Source organism: Nanorana parkeri, unplaced genomic scaffold (genome assembly GCF_000935625.1).
Source record: "Nanorana parkeri isolate BGI_ZX_2015 unplaced genomic scaffold, ASM93562v1 scaffold8, whole genome shotgun sequence".
NCBI lineage: Eukaryota > Metazoa > Chordata > Amphibia > Anura > Dicroglossidae > Nanorana > Nanorana parkeri.
In genome coordinates this window covers 2,844,680-2,859,863 of record NW_017306276.1, presented here as the reverse complement: position 1 = coordinate 2,859,863, position 15,184 = coordinate 2,844,680, and the positions used below count along the sequence as shown (strand labels likewise).

The window sequence follows — 15,184 nt, the reverse complement described above, 5'->3', positions numbered from 1 at the left end:
TATATATAATATTAGTATGAAAACATGTGAAATGTAAAATAAAATGGGCCCAAAAATAAATGTCAAAGACACTGTATAGGCATTGGATAAAAGCAGTCTTAAAAGTAGACTGATAAGGATTGCAAGGTTGAACGTACACTGCAGAAATAAAGAAGTTCCTGTTGATGCTCAGGTATGGGGTGTGTGTGAAAAGCCTCAGATTGATACTACATTTTTCAGACTCTGGGGTTGCATTCTAGTTTCAAGAAAGCCAGGTCGCTCACTCTGAAGATGGGGGAGCAAGTTCACCTTTATGCGACTTTAACAACAATGCAGGCCAAAAGTCTGAAAGTAGAACCTTCCATCTGAGGCTCCTCATATGGGTATTGTGCTTTGTGATAAATTCTCCATCAAGGTCAATTTGTCCCCAAACTAGTCACCTGAGGCATTTGCTGAAAGTGCTGTATTTGTGAGCCTTTCTGCATGGTTGAGGACATCAGCGAGCATCTTACCTTCATTAAGTTGTTTTATAATGAATCAAATTTCAGTATTGATGCCATTGTGTCTTTGTGTGCCAGCACGCGAACATCTGTTTTACACCACGAAATTCTGAGTGCGCACACATGTGGGCCGCTGGTTTATAGGCTGATCTGCCTTTCAGTCTTAGTCTAGACCTGCTTATCACCATCCATGGTGGAGATTTTGTGGACTGCAGCAGAACTTATTGTAACAATTATTGTGTCTTTGCTTAAGGCAGAGTAGAAAAATGAAAGAGGAAATTCCCCCCATTTGATGTCGGCCGCTACAGCTGCCAGTCTTTTACTTGGCTGTGTGATTGCTATGAAATACTTTGCATAGCTTACAGTTTGCTTTCCCTTGACTCCACATACCATAACACAGTTGTCTAGCTCAGAAGCATTACCTCAGAGGTTAGTTACACTGATAGCCTTGTTATGCAAAGTGATACATAACTACCAAATAACAGCTCACTGCAATTTCTTACATGGCTACAACCGCTTTTAAATACAGTGCCATAGGGATATAGATCAAACTTTTTCACTATAATATTGAGGAGCTGAGCAGGTACTGAAATTTGCATTCTGGTGGCTGAATTGTGTGTTGTCACACTGTCAGGATTCTGTTGCTTAAACTAGAACTAAAGGCAAAACTTATTTTGGTTTAGGATAGAGTAAGGGAGGTGTTTAACCCCTGTCAGCTCTCTTTGGGGAGATTTCTCTTCACTTCACGGGAAGTGAGAGGAAATCCCTCCAATGTGAGGAAATCACTGCTGGTCAGCAGGGTCACCAGAACTAGTGTCCCTATTGGAAGATTTCCCATCTATTTCTGTTCTGGCGACTACCAAAAATGTGTGATTTTTCTTTCCATCCAGGATTCCCGAGGGCCACTTAGGCATGGCATATACTTATATTGGACCAAGCTGGAACAATATAAGTATGCATGAAAGGTTATACCTGGAGTTATGCTTTAAAAGGCAAGCAGTAAGGCATTAAACCAGGAATGCTGAGCACAGTGTCCTATACTGTATACAAATGAGTGCTACAGAAAACATTTACATATGATATATAATATATATACTGTATATAAATATATAGATTATGTATAATAAGCAAGTAAACATTAGAATGTTACTTTAAAATTTGCTTTACCAGGTAAATGCTACAATAAATCAAATTATGTAGTTCATTAAAATACATAAGTTTCCCAAAAAGTCAATTTTTGCAATTGTCCACTCAGTTTCTACCTGACTGATAATAGACGTCGTTTACAATTGTATTTTCTTCTGTTGCAGGTCGTCCTCTCCTGATCTGGCCTCAAATACCAAATTAAATGCAAACAGGAAGAGCACAGGGCAACTGAATATAAACTCTGGGGTTGTTGGTGGTGGAAATACAGCCACATCTGAACGAAGCCGACACCAGAGAAGCTTTTCCGTTCCTAAAAAGTTTGGCGTTTCAGATAAGTCCTCTGACCCACCACGTAGCGCCACACTAGACCGGATTCAGGCCTGTACTCAGCAAGGGTTCTCTCCGAAAACCAGGAGTTCATCATCACTGAAAGACAACATTACTGATCCTTCTCACATCAATAATCCCACCAACTTGCTGTCTACCATATTCTGGGTTGCTGTCGCCTTGATGGAATCAGACTTTGAGTTTGAATATTTGATGGCATTGAGGCTGCTTAACAGACTCTTGTCTCATTTGCCCCTGGACAAGTCTGAGAACAGAGAGAAGCTGGAGAAGCTGCAGGGACAGCTCAAATGGACAGACTTTTCAGGGCTGCAGCAACTCCTGCTCAAAGGGTTCACATCTCTTACAACTACAGACTTAACTCTTCAGCTCTTCAGCTTGCTGACTCCAGTTTCTCGGGTTTCCATGGTGGATTCAACACAAGTTATAGGTATAATTTTCATTTATGAACACCCCACGCAGGTTCAGGTCTTCATGTAACCACGTGTAACTGCATGCAGCCGCATCCTCCCATAGGTAGGTGCAAGCTGCTGCACGCAATTCAGTCAGCACCTGTCCCTCCCAGGATGGGGTCTCTGCTTGGATGTGATTACATCAGATTACCCCCGATCTGCCTTGATCAAGTCCGCTGAAACGGAATGCCTGTGCAGAGTTCCTACCTGAATAGATTGTATTGTTAATATCAACCTGTGTCTAGCTGGTACAGATTTTACTTTTAGCATTTCTTTCCGGAACACTCTGCATTTTTTTCATCATCTGCTCAGTTGGAATTGCCCAGGTTTGTGACAGGTTTACGTTAAACAGTGTATCATTAGGTTTATGTGAGGACAGCGCAACTGGTAAACATTCATTCAGCTGTAAATACCGCCTGCAGTGCAGATCCGTCCAGACCTATTTTTGTTGTGGTCAGCGTTCCTGCCCACATGAATGTGTACAGTTCATTCTGTCCCTATTAAAATGAATTAGGCATAGTTTAGGACTGCTACAGTGTGGTCTTCATTAAGAGAAGACAGCATGTTATATATGCAGAGTCAAATACGGGTATGTGCCCCTAAACGTTTTTTTTCTGAATCCAATCTCAGCTTGAAACCGCTCAGTAGTTTATAGATAACAATGCCTTTTCCTATATGATTCATGTTTTAATGTTATTACCTACCCTAAAAGAGATCCCCACCTGTTCGCTTGTGTTTTATTTGCATAGTGGTGGGATGCAGCTTAAGCCTGGTATATAATTGTTTACTATGGCCTGCTTGCAGAGGAAGTGGAAAGCAGCTAAGTAGCAAAACAAATAGCTTTGCTTGTTTCTGCTAGCTATTGCTTAGAGAGCTGTTATTGATCAGTCATTGATTACTGGAAGAAATATTTATAGCCTTAAGGTGCTCATACACCTTACAATTATCTGCAGATTTTCTGTGGTCACATGGAAAAAGTGCAACAGATTGGCCCAGGTGGAGATTACTCCATCCACACAGTTAAGTGTAGATGGAGGAATCTGTTGCACCTTTTCCATCTGACCACAGAAAATCTGCAGATAATTGTAAGGTGTATGGCCATCTTTAGGCAAGCATATGTTAAAGGAATTATGTACTTACAGTGCACACCACATAATTGACTGCCTAAGGAAAAAAAAAAGTAAATGTACTTACTATTCTTATCTCGATTACTGTGTTTGACACACTGCAGACGCAGGCTCCCAGATTCCACTTCAAACCTCCAATGCTGTAGTGGCCTCTCATCCATGAGAGAGCGGGATCTTGCATTAGTTTCCCAATCATGGCCAAAAGAAGCAGAGGAGAATGGAATCAGACCCTGATGGGCTACAGGCCTTGGTTTGTTTATTTGCCTCAGGCAACAGGGACAAGAATATAATATGCTCTGTGAGTGCAGGTATCCGTTAAAGCATATCTCTCAAAGACAGAAGTGGAAATCATAGCGCACCCCGTATGCATGAAATGATTTTATTTAAAAAAAATACACTCACATAAAATGAATAAAATCGCATATCAGAATCTCATTCCTGGATGTTAGATCTGTCCTCCTCTTTTCCTCCAGGCGTTCTAACGTCACTGACTGAGCTTCTACGCATTACGTCTAATTGACTTCATCAGGGAGCTTCTACGCCTTACGTCTAATTGACTTCATCAGGGAGCTTCCTGATGAAGTCAATTAGACATAACGCGTAGAAGCTCAGTCAGTGACGTCAGAACGCCTGGAGGAAAAGAGGAGGACAGATCTGACATCCAGGAATGAGATTCTGATACGCGATTTTATTCATTTTATGTGAGTGTATTTTTTTTACATAAAATCATTTCATGCATACGGGGTGCGCTATGATTTCCACTTCTGTCTTTGAGAGATCTTTTTTGGGCTGTCGGTAGAGGAGAAAACCGTTAAGATCAGGATTGGTCTCATCTGAAGGAAGGAAGATCACAGCTACAAACAGTGTGAGGAGGGTGTTTTACACTATAAGAAGCGCTTTGAGACCCAAGGGGCTGAACACGGAGGTGAGAGGCTTATTTATCAGAGCACTGGTTTTTTATGAGCACTTCAGCAAAAAATACACAAGAAACTACAAGAGTGGGCAGAGTGACGCACAAAGAAAAACTAAGACAACACTTTTTTTTTTTTTTTTTGAGAGAGAGCAGCCTGCTTTTAATGAATTTATGAACACTTTGTTTCAAATTATGTGTTTTACACACTGACACAGGACGTTTGCTACTTTATTAGTCATTTGGAGTTTCTTTGTGTGAATCACAAGGTGATAATCTAAACAGTTGACTAGAAGATTTAATTTTGAAAATATTTGAAAAATATCATATGTTTTTTTTTCTCTCACAGTAGTATTGTTCACTATAATATTTGGTTTTTGCACATATTATCCGTTAAAGCATTGCTGAATCTAGAGAAAATGTATTATTAGTGGACCCCTCCATCAAGTTCATATAGACGTTTACTAATGTTGAGATAAGAGGACATTTAGGAAAGAGTCGTCTTTTCTAGAGTGACTGCCATCATTTCATGTGCTACTATGCCATTGCTTAGTCTACTATTTATGCCCCAGTTTTATGCTGTGTGTGCAAGAAGTGGTGAAGCTCCAATAGTTTAACATATAATGGGTGCTTAACATGAACCTAAACTCACTAACTAACTTAACTAAGGGACACCGCTCCACAGATTCAATTTGTTTTTTTGAGACAAGGTTTGAGATGCCTTCAGTGGAAAAGGTCATTCTTATTTTCAATAAGCCCTAGTGTGTGTTTCCAGTGTGTGTTTCCAGTCTACTGACATCGAAATTAATGTTGGTTACAGGCTTTCCTCTGAATATCTTGTGTTTGATGCCTCATTTGATCCAGCATTTTGAAAATCCCAACCATTTCTGCAAGGAAGCAGCCGAAAGGATTGCACAGGTTTGACTTCGAAACACTCTTGCTGTTATTGTTATGTTTGGCTTTATTAACAGTGGCTATAACCCAACAAACCTGTCACCTTCTATAGGTTTGTCTGGAGGAGAAAAACCCAAAGTTATCCAACCTTGCCCACGTCATGACTTTGTACAAGACACACAGCTACACCAGGGACTGTGCCACATGGGTGAACGTGGTCTGCAGATACCTGCATGAAGCTTTTACAGACATCACTCTCAACATGGTGACTTACTTGGCAGAGGTAATGTTTGAATATTACACTGTGTATATGGCTTAGTTATTGCTTTGCACTTTGCATGTGTGTCTGTTTTCATTGAGCTGACTTCACTATGCTGTTCTTTGGAACTATATGGTCCAAGCGCTGGCGATACAGTATGGCTCAGAATCCACATTTAATTAAATTATGTATAATGTTTTGTTTTACTTACAATTACTAAACATGTACATTCCACCTAAACTTGGTGGATAATGCTACCGACTATCAAATATAAATACTGGTAACAGAACCTCTTTTACTATGGCTTAAATTATATATAATATTATACAATATAATCATTTTATGTCTGGGGGATTAACCATTAGTTATGAAAACAACAATTTTCTTGTGTATTTACTTCATGGCAGTAAATAGTTAAAAATCCTCCAAACAAAGCATGGCCATATTTAAGCCTTTACAGTCTATTCACACTCCAGGATTGACAATGGACTGTAAGGGCTTGAAACATCGCCATGCTGTTTTTGGAGGATTTTTTAAAACTAATTACTGCTATGTTGTAAATACACAAGACTATAAAAGAGTTATTTTTAATCTAATGAAGTACAAGTCCTCTGTGCAAAACACCTGGCTGAAAAAAAGTATTGTGGCTATAGCGCAAGAAGTGCTGACAGGCTGGTGTTTATTACATAGGGCATTGGTCTGACAAAGTTGGGGTGCACCCTTTGTTTACTTTGGACAGACAGATTAAAGTGTATTTATAGCCAAAACCTTTTGGGGAGTTTTGGGTAGAGAAAGGAAGGTTTAAAGCCCCGGCCACAATTATTTGCTGTCTGTGTTCCATTGGGGAAATTTCCATTCACTTCCTGTCCCAGAGTAAGGGGAATTCCTCTCTTAGACATCCCCATATCTCTTGTTCTTGGGACAACTATAAAATATTATACAGTTGTTTCTAGATGACAATAGTCACCAGTATAAAAAGAGGGGTGAATCTTGTTGCCTAGAGATACACTTTAACACATACATACAAAGATTTGGCACATTGCAGTACAGTAGTAGTATAGATAATATCTGCTGCATAAGTAAGGCAGTTGGAAGTACTTTGCAGTAGAATATATAGTATTGCTTTTTTAACCTATATCTCTCCAATGTTCTTTCTAGTTGCTAGAAAAAGGCCTTCCCAGCATGCAACAGTCGCTCCTGCAAATTATTTACAGCCTTTTGAGCCATATGGAAATGTCTCTGATTCCCGGCAAGCAGTTCAACATGGAAGTACTTAAGACGATTGAAAAATTTGTGCAGGTATGCAATTGTTTGCCCACTGTAGTATGGTACAGTAAACTCTCCGTTATCCGGTATTCAACTAACCAGAACTCTCATCTAACCAGAAAAACAAAATCCCCTTTGTACTCACTGTTCTGCTGATCTGCTACATGTATTATCCTGGAAACAATCGTGGGTCTATTTGTCTTTATTTCCTTTTTTTTTACTGCATTTCAATATTTGTATAAAGTCAATACAGAGTTTATAATATGATGTGTTATAGTATGGGGTATGGCATTAGTTAGACCTAATTTTATTAGTAACTCTCAAGCAACCAGAAACTACATTCATCTGGAATCTACCAATGCCTGTGGATGCCAGATAACGGGGAGTTTACTGTATATACACACGGGTTGGGCTGTAGTAAAGTAGGTTGATTTGTATGAGAATCGTTGTCCTCTTTTAGTTCTTCATATTATTCCCCCTTTAAAGACCAGCCCTTTGAAAACTGATAGTTTAGGTTTGTAGGCAGTGGCGACTCTAGGAACAATCTATAGGGGTGGCACATAAGATACCACAGTCAAATCTGGGGGGGCACTAATAATTTTCATTGCATGTTGCAACCGCTGGGCGCCGAGAGCTGATTTAATTGCGGATGGCATCTGCGCCCTGCGGTTCCGACATGTAGGCCAACACCGCCCACAATCCTGAATACCGCAACCGCCGACGCCATCCACAATTAAATCAGCTCTCAGCGCCCAGTAGATGCGGAATACAGCAGGGTCAGAACTGCAGTAAAAGTTTATTTAACTTTTTTTATTTTTTAAACTTTTTTTCTATTTTTTTTTATTTTGTATTTTTTTTACATTTTTATTTATTTAATTTTTTTACATATTTTTTGTATACATGTTGGCATATTCAGTGATTTTTCGACTTTTTATTTTCTGGATGCTGCAGCCATGAGCTCTGTTCACCTGGCTTCCAGGATTTGCCAGTCTTGCCTTGGCCATTACTGTGCGGTTTGGTCTTTGAAGTCCTCACATTTATCAACTTCTAGTGATAGTCTAATTAGAAGAATCAACAATTTGCAATTTAATGCTGTTGACTATTTGCATGCAGTTGTCTTTGAATTGTACAGAATGACACAGTGTGGAAATACAGATATTTGGGATTCATGTACTATATGACTCTCTGCAGATCTGCATGGTGAATTTGTGAATTGATTCACTCATCACAGCCATTAAAGATACATTTGTGAATTGATTCACTCATCACAGCCATTAAAGATACATTAAGTGACTCTATGTCAGCCATAGAGACTCTATCCTAGTCATATCATAAAGACTGGAAAATTGCCAATTCTTAAAAGCTCATGATAATGGAATGATATTTGCACCATTTGCATGCAGCCTGAAAGTGCTGTGCAGTCAAAAAGTCATTGTTTGAGTTACCTGAAAAGTGCTGACATGGGGCATACACTTGCTGTCCACACTCATGTGTTTCAAGAGGCATATTCTCTTCAACAGTGTCAGGGTAGGCAGAAGTCAGGGGGCGTCCCGAGGCGATTGTCACCCGGAGCAGAGACCGGGTGACACCCCGCCGTGACGTCATCACGCATGCGCGATCATCTAATTGACGCCTGCCAGCGGCCAACTTGGTGATGGACGCCGGCAGAGAGAGGAGGGGACGTTCACCAAGTGGGATGAGGTATGCCGCCGGGTCCCCTCCTCTCTCCTGACACTGTCGGGCTCTCAACCCTCCAATGGTGCCACCCGGGTGCGGGCCGCACCCCCCTTGTGACGCCACTGTTCTCATTGATGTCAACGCTTTACTGTTCATTAAGGAGAATATAGACATCCCATGTACTATTACAAAGCATGCTTAATGTGCTACATAGTTCATAGACATAAGATTGTTGCCTTATGGTGAAACCAGATAGATCAGAAGACATTCTTGTAATGTGTATGTGTACCTTAAAGTAAAGGTAAACCCAATTACTAAAATGTCATTCTTGTGCGTTTTTGAAATTTCACAAGCACTTTCATTATTTCTGAATCTGTAGCGTTCATTAAAATAGTACCTGGTGATCCTTCCATGACAAATAAGAGACATTTTCAGAGTTTACATAACCATTAAGAGAAGGTAAAACTCCTGTACTTCAGTATAAATACCAGTTGGCTGCATGGCATTCTTTACAAACTAAACATCACTGCTTCTATCTAGAAAGGCTTTCTATAATCCATTCTTGTGCTTATGTGTGATCATTGTGTCTCCTTAGAGTGCCCACTGGAAGGAAGCCCTCAATATAATGAAACTGGTTGTGTCCCGATCTGCTAGTTTGGTGTTACCTGCTTATCAACACGGTGATTTGACAAAATTAGAAATAAGCAGATTGTGGACGAGTTCCTCCAAGGAGCTTCCGGGGAAGACATTGGATTTTCACTTTGATGTCTCTCAGGTAAAACTATGTGATATAACTGTGATGCTGACGCTACCGCAGTAAGCTAGCAATGCATAGCACTCATGACACCATTCACACACCTTTTTGGTATGTATGTTCTATTTCTTACACATTCTTGTTGTGTTTACTCTTTCAGTTCTGTACTGTTGTTGTTTCTCCACGGGTTTGCACATTTTATGTTGTAAATTTTTTTAGCAAATGTGCTGTGATAGGCAGTGATAAGCAATAAAGATTTGTGTATAGAAAACTACACACTAGGGATGCACTAACACTGATACTAGTATCTGTATTGGTGCCGACACCGAGTATTTGGGCGAGTACCCATACTCGCGCAAATGCCCCGATACCTTCCCTGTTACAGAAACTTCCGGTCACAGAGAGATTTCCTCTGACTAGCAGTGCCACGAGGGAACATTAAGCTGGCTTCCTGGCCAATAAGCAAGCCGGCTCCATGCTGATCGACCAGGAAGCCGGCTTCCCAGCCAATCAGCATCGAGCCAGCCAAACAGTATGGAGCTGGCTTTCCAGCCAATGAGCATCGAGCCAGCCAAACAGTATGGAGCTGGCTTCCCAGCCAATCAGGAAGCCGGGCGGCGGGTAATGACACGCCTCCAGGCTTCCTGATTGGCCAGGAAGCTGGCTCCATGCTGATTGGCCGGGAAGCCGGCTTCCTAGCCAATCAGCATTGATTCAGCTAAATACTCAGTATGGGCACCAATACTAGTATCGGTATCGGTGCATCCGTAGTGTGTAGTATTCTATGCACTTAATACATTGTACACAAATCTTTCTTGCTTATCGCTGCCTATCACCGCACATTTGCTAAAAAAGTTACAACATAAAATGTGCAAACTCGTGGAAAAACAACCACAGTACAGAATTGAAAAAGATTAGCAAACATAACTTGGAGCCGCAGTGATCAGCATCAAGGGATACAAAACTGGCTATGGATCGCGGGGTTAACAATGTAAATGTATGCATACTTTGCAGCAGTCTGACGTTCTATGATAAATTGTGCAGTCAGTGGTAGACCAGTATTCATGATTCAGGCAAGCTGCACAATTGGATGACCAGATATTCATCAAAAAAATGCAATCTCTATTTTCTGAGAGAACATCTGATTAAATTGTGCATCAATTTAATGCTTCCGAAGTATGATTTATGATGATCAATATGGTATAGCTTTCTGCCTGTCTGTATAGTTATCTTCTTTTCTGTCAGGCAGTTGATGTAGTAATGCATGAATATTAGTAAAACAAAAGTGTATTTGTGTCCATAGACCCCCATCATTGGTAGAAGGTTTGATGATCTACAAGGGTCTGCAGGACGAGACGGTAAACGTAGGGCAATGCCAGTTACTCGAAGCACTTCTTCCACTTCCTCTGGATCCAACTCCAATGCTTTAGTCCCGGTCAGCTGGAAGAGGCCCCAGTCCTCTCAGGTAACTTTTAATTCATTGTATGCTTTAAGGGAATTCATTAGCTGTCTGTGTTGCACTGTTTTGTGGTTAGCTAAGAAAATGATGTCATGGTGAAATCTTGTAGAAGGAATTAGTCCGCTGCTATGTGAGGAATTTGAGCAGTGTGGTAATGGAGATATTAAACAGACATTACAGAAATGTCTTACTTCCTCCTTTGTGATATGATATTCTTTTAGTCAGATGTTGTAATGTAAGCCTCCTCTGTCAGCAAAGCATCCAAGTGCTGCAATAGTCCACTGGCTATGATGATGGAATAGATATTTGCATACTCCTGAAAACCTGTAGCGACTAGTTGCTGCTTCCGAACTATATTTTGAATATTCATTTTATACCTGCAGAAATTGTAATATCATAAATCAGGACATGCAAGCTCCACCCCGGTCAGGACAAATACTTTGCTATATGCTATTTTTTTTAATTGACTCTGCACTAGAACAGTAACAAAATGTTAAAGAATGCAGTGGGGCTACCTCCCCTTTGCAAGATGTATGTGCTCATTTTCGTCTAGGGTGTAAAATAAAAAAGATACCCTCACCTGAACCTCAGAGCAGGTTAGCTGCTAGACCCGGTCCCTGCAGCCTCTCTCCTCCGGTGATGGAATGTCTCTTGACCTCACAGGACCTTAGACCACTGGAGGAGATCTGAGGGGGGAGTGACCCTGCAGGAACCGGCCTAGCAGCCAGCGGCTCCGAATATCCTTTTTATTTTACACCCTAGATGAAAACAAGCTTTTAATCCTTGCAGTGCTGGGGTTGCCCCTCTGCGAGGGTTAAGATCATTTCTGCCCAGTGTTCTTCTTTAAGCATGCTGGTACCCGAGACCCAAGATTGTTATATTCTGGCTTGCAATGTCTGTTGTTCTTAATGTAATATCCATACACTTCCTGACATCTGGCAATGCTCAACTCATTCTTCTGCTTGTATACTTGTTAACGTAAGTATAGTCAAAGTGGCAGTACCACCAATGACACCTTTGCAAGTGGCTTTTCTCCCATCAGGTACAAGCCTGCACCTGGTAGTATAAGGGTCACCCTGCTGGCGCTGTCATTGCTTTTTTTTTTTTCTTCTATTCTGATAGTTTTATCATTTTGGGGCTGAGTATTGCCCGGGTAGCAGCATGGGCCTTTGTAAAGCAAGAATTGCCTTATTATTCTATGCATAATCCTGAACAAATCTTTGGCTAGGTCTTATTTTTTGGTCATTTGTATTTTCAACACTGTGCAGTCTTGCTGTAGTTCCAGTTTTTGTGCTTTGTTTCTTTGTCAGTGTGCAGCTGTTGTAGTTCTACAACCCCAAGCATCATACCAAGCTCTGATATTTCAAACCAAGGCTTGCTAATAGTCCTTGGTTGTGGTTCCTTTACAGCTTGAGAACTTCTTGACTAGCTGAATTATGTGTTGGGCTGCTTTTTTACTTGTAATTTGCTTATGATATATTGTCTTTTTTCTTCCTATCTTTCTCTTGTCTTCCTTTCCCTCTTTCCTTCTTTCCTTCTTTCTTTCAATTTGCTGAAGAAGAAAACAAGGGAAAAACTGGTGAACGTCCTCACACTATGTGGCCAGGAAGTGGGTCTCAGCAAAAACCCCTCTGTGAGTATCCATTTGCATATGTAATATTATTATTCATCGTAAATTGTGGTGTTTATCTCGTTTTTGGCAGCAGGGGGCCCTTGTTTCCAAGGAATGACAAAAAATATTATCAATAACGTCTGAACACCAGGGCTTTTTTTATAATAACTGGAGGGAAGTGAAAATGTCTGGATTACCCACTGCAGCCTGGGTGTTGCCTTTCTTTATCTCACCTGCTCAAGGCAAAATGACAGCTAGAATTGTGAGCATGGCAACACAAGTGTCGTATTTTCCCGATTTTTTTATATTTAGTCCCATTGGCACATTTTTTTTCATCATGCCAGCTATCATATGAATGTATCGTGAGAAAGGTACCTGTTTTTGTGCTGTTACGTTTATCCTCGGACTCAGAGTGGCTGACCTGATGTTGAGCCCCCTACTTGTACTTGGTTACTGACCCACTAAGCAGTAAAGTAGAGTCTGTGTGGTAACACGGGAACTGTTATCTTCTGAAAGTTGTCCGCAAAGACAGCACAGGTATTGGTCTCATGACAGATTCAGTTAAAAGCGGTTGCAATTGGTTGCTTACTATTTATTGTATATGGTCATTTAAGAAAGCTACCTGCTATCTGTACCTTAAAAACAAACTATGATAAAAATTTAAAATGCTATGGGCAAAACTTGCTTTGACTTTCTTTGTACCAGATTTTAGAAATGAGTTCCCATTGTAATTTTGTCACCTATAACCTGAAACCAAGAAGCCGCTTGGGAATCAGACCTGCATATAACTGTATAAATACCCATAGCTTGACCTTTTTTATGTGCAATAACCAATCAGAATCTTAAGAGTATCCACAGTAACCAATCAGGTTCTTTCCTTCTTTGAGTGTAGTGTGTGAGAATATGATTGCATGTTGTGGGCAGGCACTAAATAGGACAGAGTAATGAGTATATGATAGTATAATTAGGGAACACAAATGCTGCTTAGTCAGGGTGTCCATGTGCACATTAATTTGATGTACATCTGATTCGCCATAGACAGACATGGGGTCCGGTAACTGCAGTTTTTTGTTGCAATGGAGGAAAAAAGTGGACGGACATGGATGTCATAGCGGTGACATTCGCTCTGTACTGCTGATCCTCTCCTGATTAGCCCATGTGAAAGCGGCCTTAGAGACTCCAAACATTTCCACCCACTACACCATGTAGTGTTCTTACATGTTTCCACTTCCCCGCATCCTTATCTTCACTCCAGCTTTCTGCTGCTCTGGATGTGTAATGTAAACATTTACACAATACCAAGCGGTTCGCTTGGAGGAAGCAGCCGACTTGTTCCCTTGGAAAAGTTCCTTGAGCCTGAGTTACTCACTTTGTTCAGCTTCGGTTTGAAGGCACCTGTCCAACATAAATAGTTAAAGTGCAATCTAAAAATAACGGGCAAAGGAATTAGGTGTGGACTGGAAAGCCTTACAGCTGAAAGCTAGATGCCAGAAGCTATTACAAGGAGTTGCTGTCTGGTGAAGATTTTAATTCCACTTAATATCTCCAGGTCATCTTTTCTTCATGCGGTGATCTGGATTTGATCGAGCACCAGACCAGTTTGGTGTCATCAGAGGATACAATCAGAGAGCAGGAGATCATGGATGATACAAACAGCGAGCAACAGTTCCGTGTCTTCAGGGATTTTGACTTCCTGGATGTGGAGCTTGAGGACGGAGAGGTAAGAGGCACAAGCTGGATGCAGCATGATACAGGCTGGAAACTAACTGGTTGCTGTCAGTGACACAATTGTACTTCCCTTATTTTATATATCAGAGCAGACAGGCTATGCTTGGGTATGTGGCCCAAGTTAAGTAACAAGTATGTTTTCTTCAGGGAAGGGTTCCAACTGTATTATTATAGTTATGCTACAAAAAAAAAATCACATCTAAAAAAATAAGTCTCTAGACAAAACGACATTTTCCTTCTTGTGGCATTATGCTTTCTGAAAGGTAGAGAGCCTCGGACTTTATTCAGTCCTTGGCCATCAATTGTATATAACCAAACTTTGCAAAGCCGTCCAGTCCTAGAGGCTAAATGACTGCTGACTGCAATAAATGTTATGGTTTTATTAAAGTAAGGCCGAATTAAGCTGAGCAGCTCACATATAGTGAACCTAGGCCTCAAAGCAAATGCCAGTGTTGCTAAATGGTAAGTCCAGGCCTGGAACAAACTAAGCACTAACATATTATGGTAAAATATATGCCTCAGTCTGGAAACTGTGGACATACATTTTGTTTGCTGAGCTGGTATCAGTGAACAATGCCCTTAGAACCTCTAACACATTTTGGCTTATTATACTTGTGCACTGCTAACAAAATGTCTGTCTGACCCGGAACAACACAGGAATTTGATTGGCTGCTTTAGTGTCCACAAGTTATGTGAGTGCATCCTGTGGATCAGAGTCACCACAGAATGGACTATGACTACTAAATAACAGTTTGATAATGAAGTATTGGCTTCTGTTTTCCTGTCCAGTCCACATTACATGTTATTTATCTGATTGTTTAGATCATTTATATGTCTCTATTTCCATTACCACGTATTTAATATATCTGTAAAGAAGAACTCCGGGCAAACCACATTAAGTGCATGTTTTGTCTAGGGGGTTCAAATAAAGCTGTATAGCTCACATGATCCACGCTCCCTCCGACTGCTAGACTGCTCTCTGTAGCCTCTTATTCCCTGGTGGTCTACGTCATCCGTGCCGTCCCGTTCATGAGACATCCTGAGGTTGTTGGGGGGGGGGGGGGGCCGGATTTTTA

General features: G+C 40.8%; 1 protein-coding gene across 2 annotated transcripts in view; it reads left to right on the top strand.

Annotated features, from left to right (window-relative positions):
- Positions 1–15,184, top strand: part of FRY (FRY microtubule binding protein) — a 257,245-nt gene that overhangs the window by 206,102 nt on the left and 35,959 nt on the right. For both annotated transcript variants that reach the window (XM_018554227.1, XM_018554234.1), the window contains exons 44-51: positions 1,790–2,400; positions 5,280–5,377; positions 5,466–5,636; positions 6,771–6,911; positions 9,151–9,330; positions 10,613–10,774; positions 12,327–12,401; positions 13,930–14,100. In XM_018554227.1, coding sequence (XP_018409729.1) covers positions 1,790–2,400; positions 5,280–5,377; positions 5,466–5,636; positions 6,771–6,911; positions 9,151–9,330; positions 10,613–10,774; positions 12,327–12,401; positions 13,930–14,100 — 1,609 coding nt within the window. The remainder of the gene's footprint in view (positions 1–1,789; positions 2,401–5,279; positions 5,378–5,465; positions 5,637–6,770; positions 6,912–9,150; positions 9,331–10,612; positions 10,775–12,326; positions 12,402–13,929; positions 14,101–15,184) is intronic.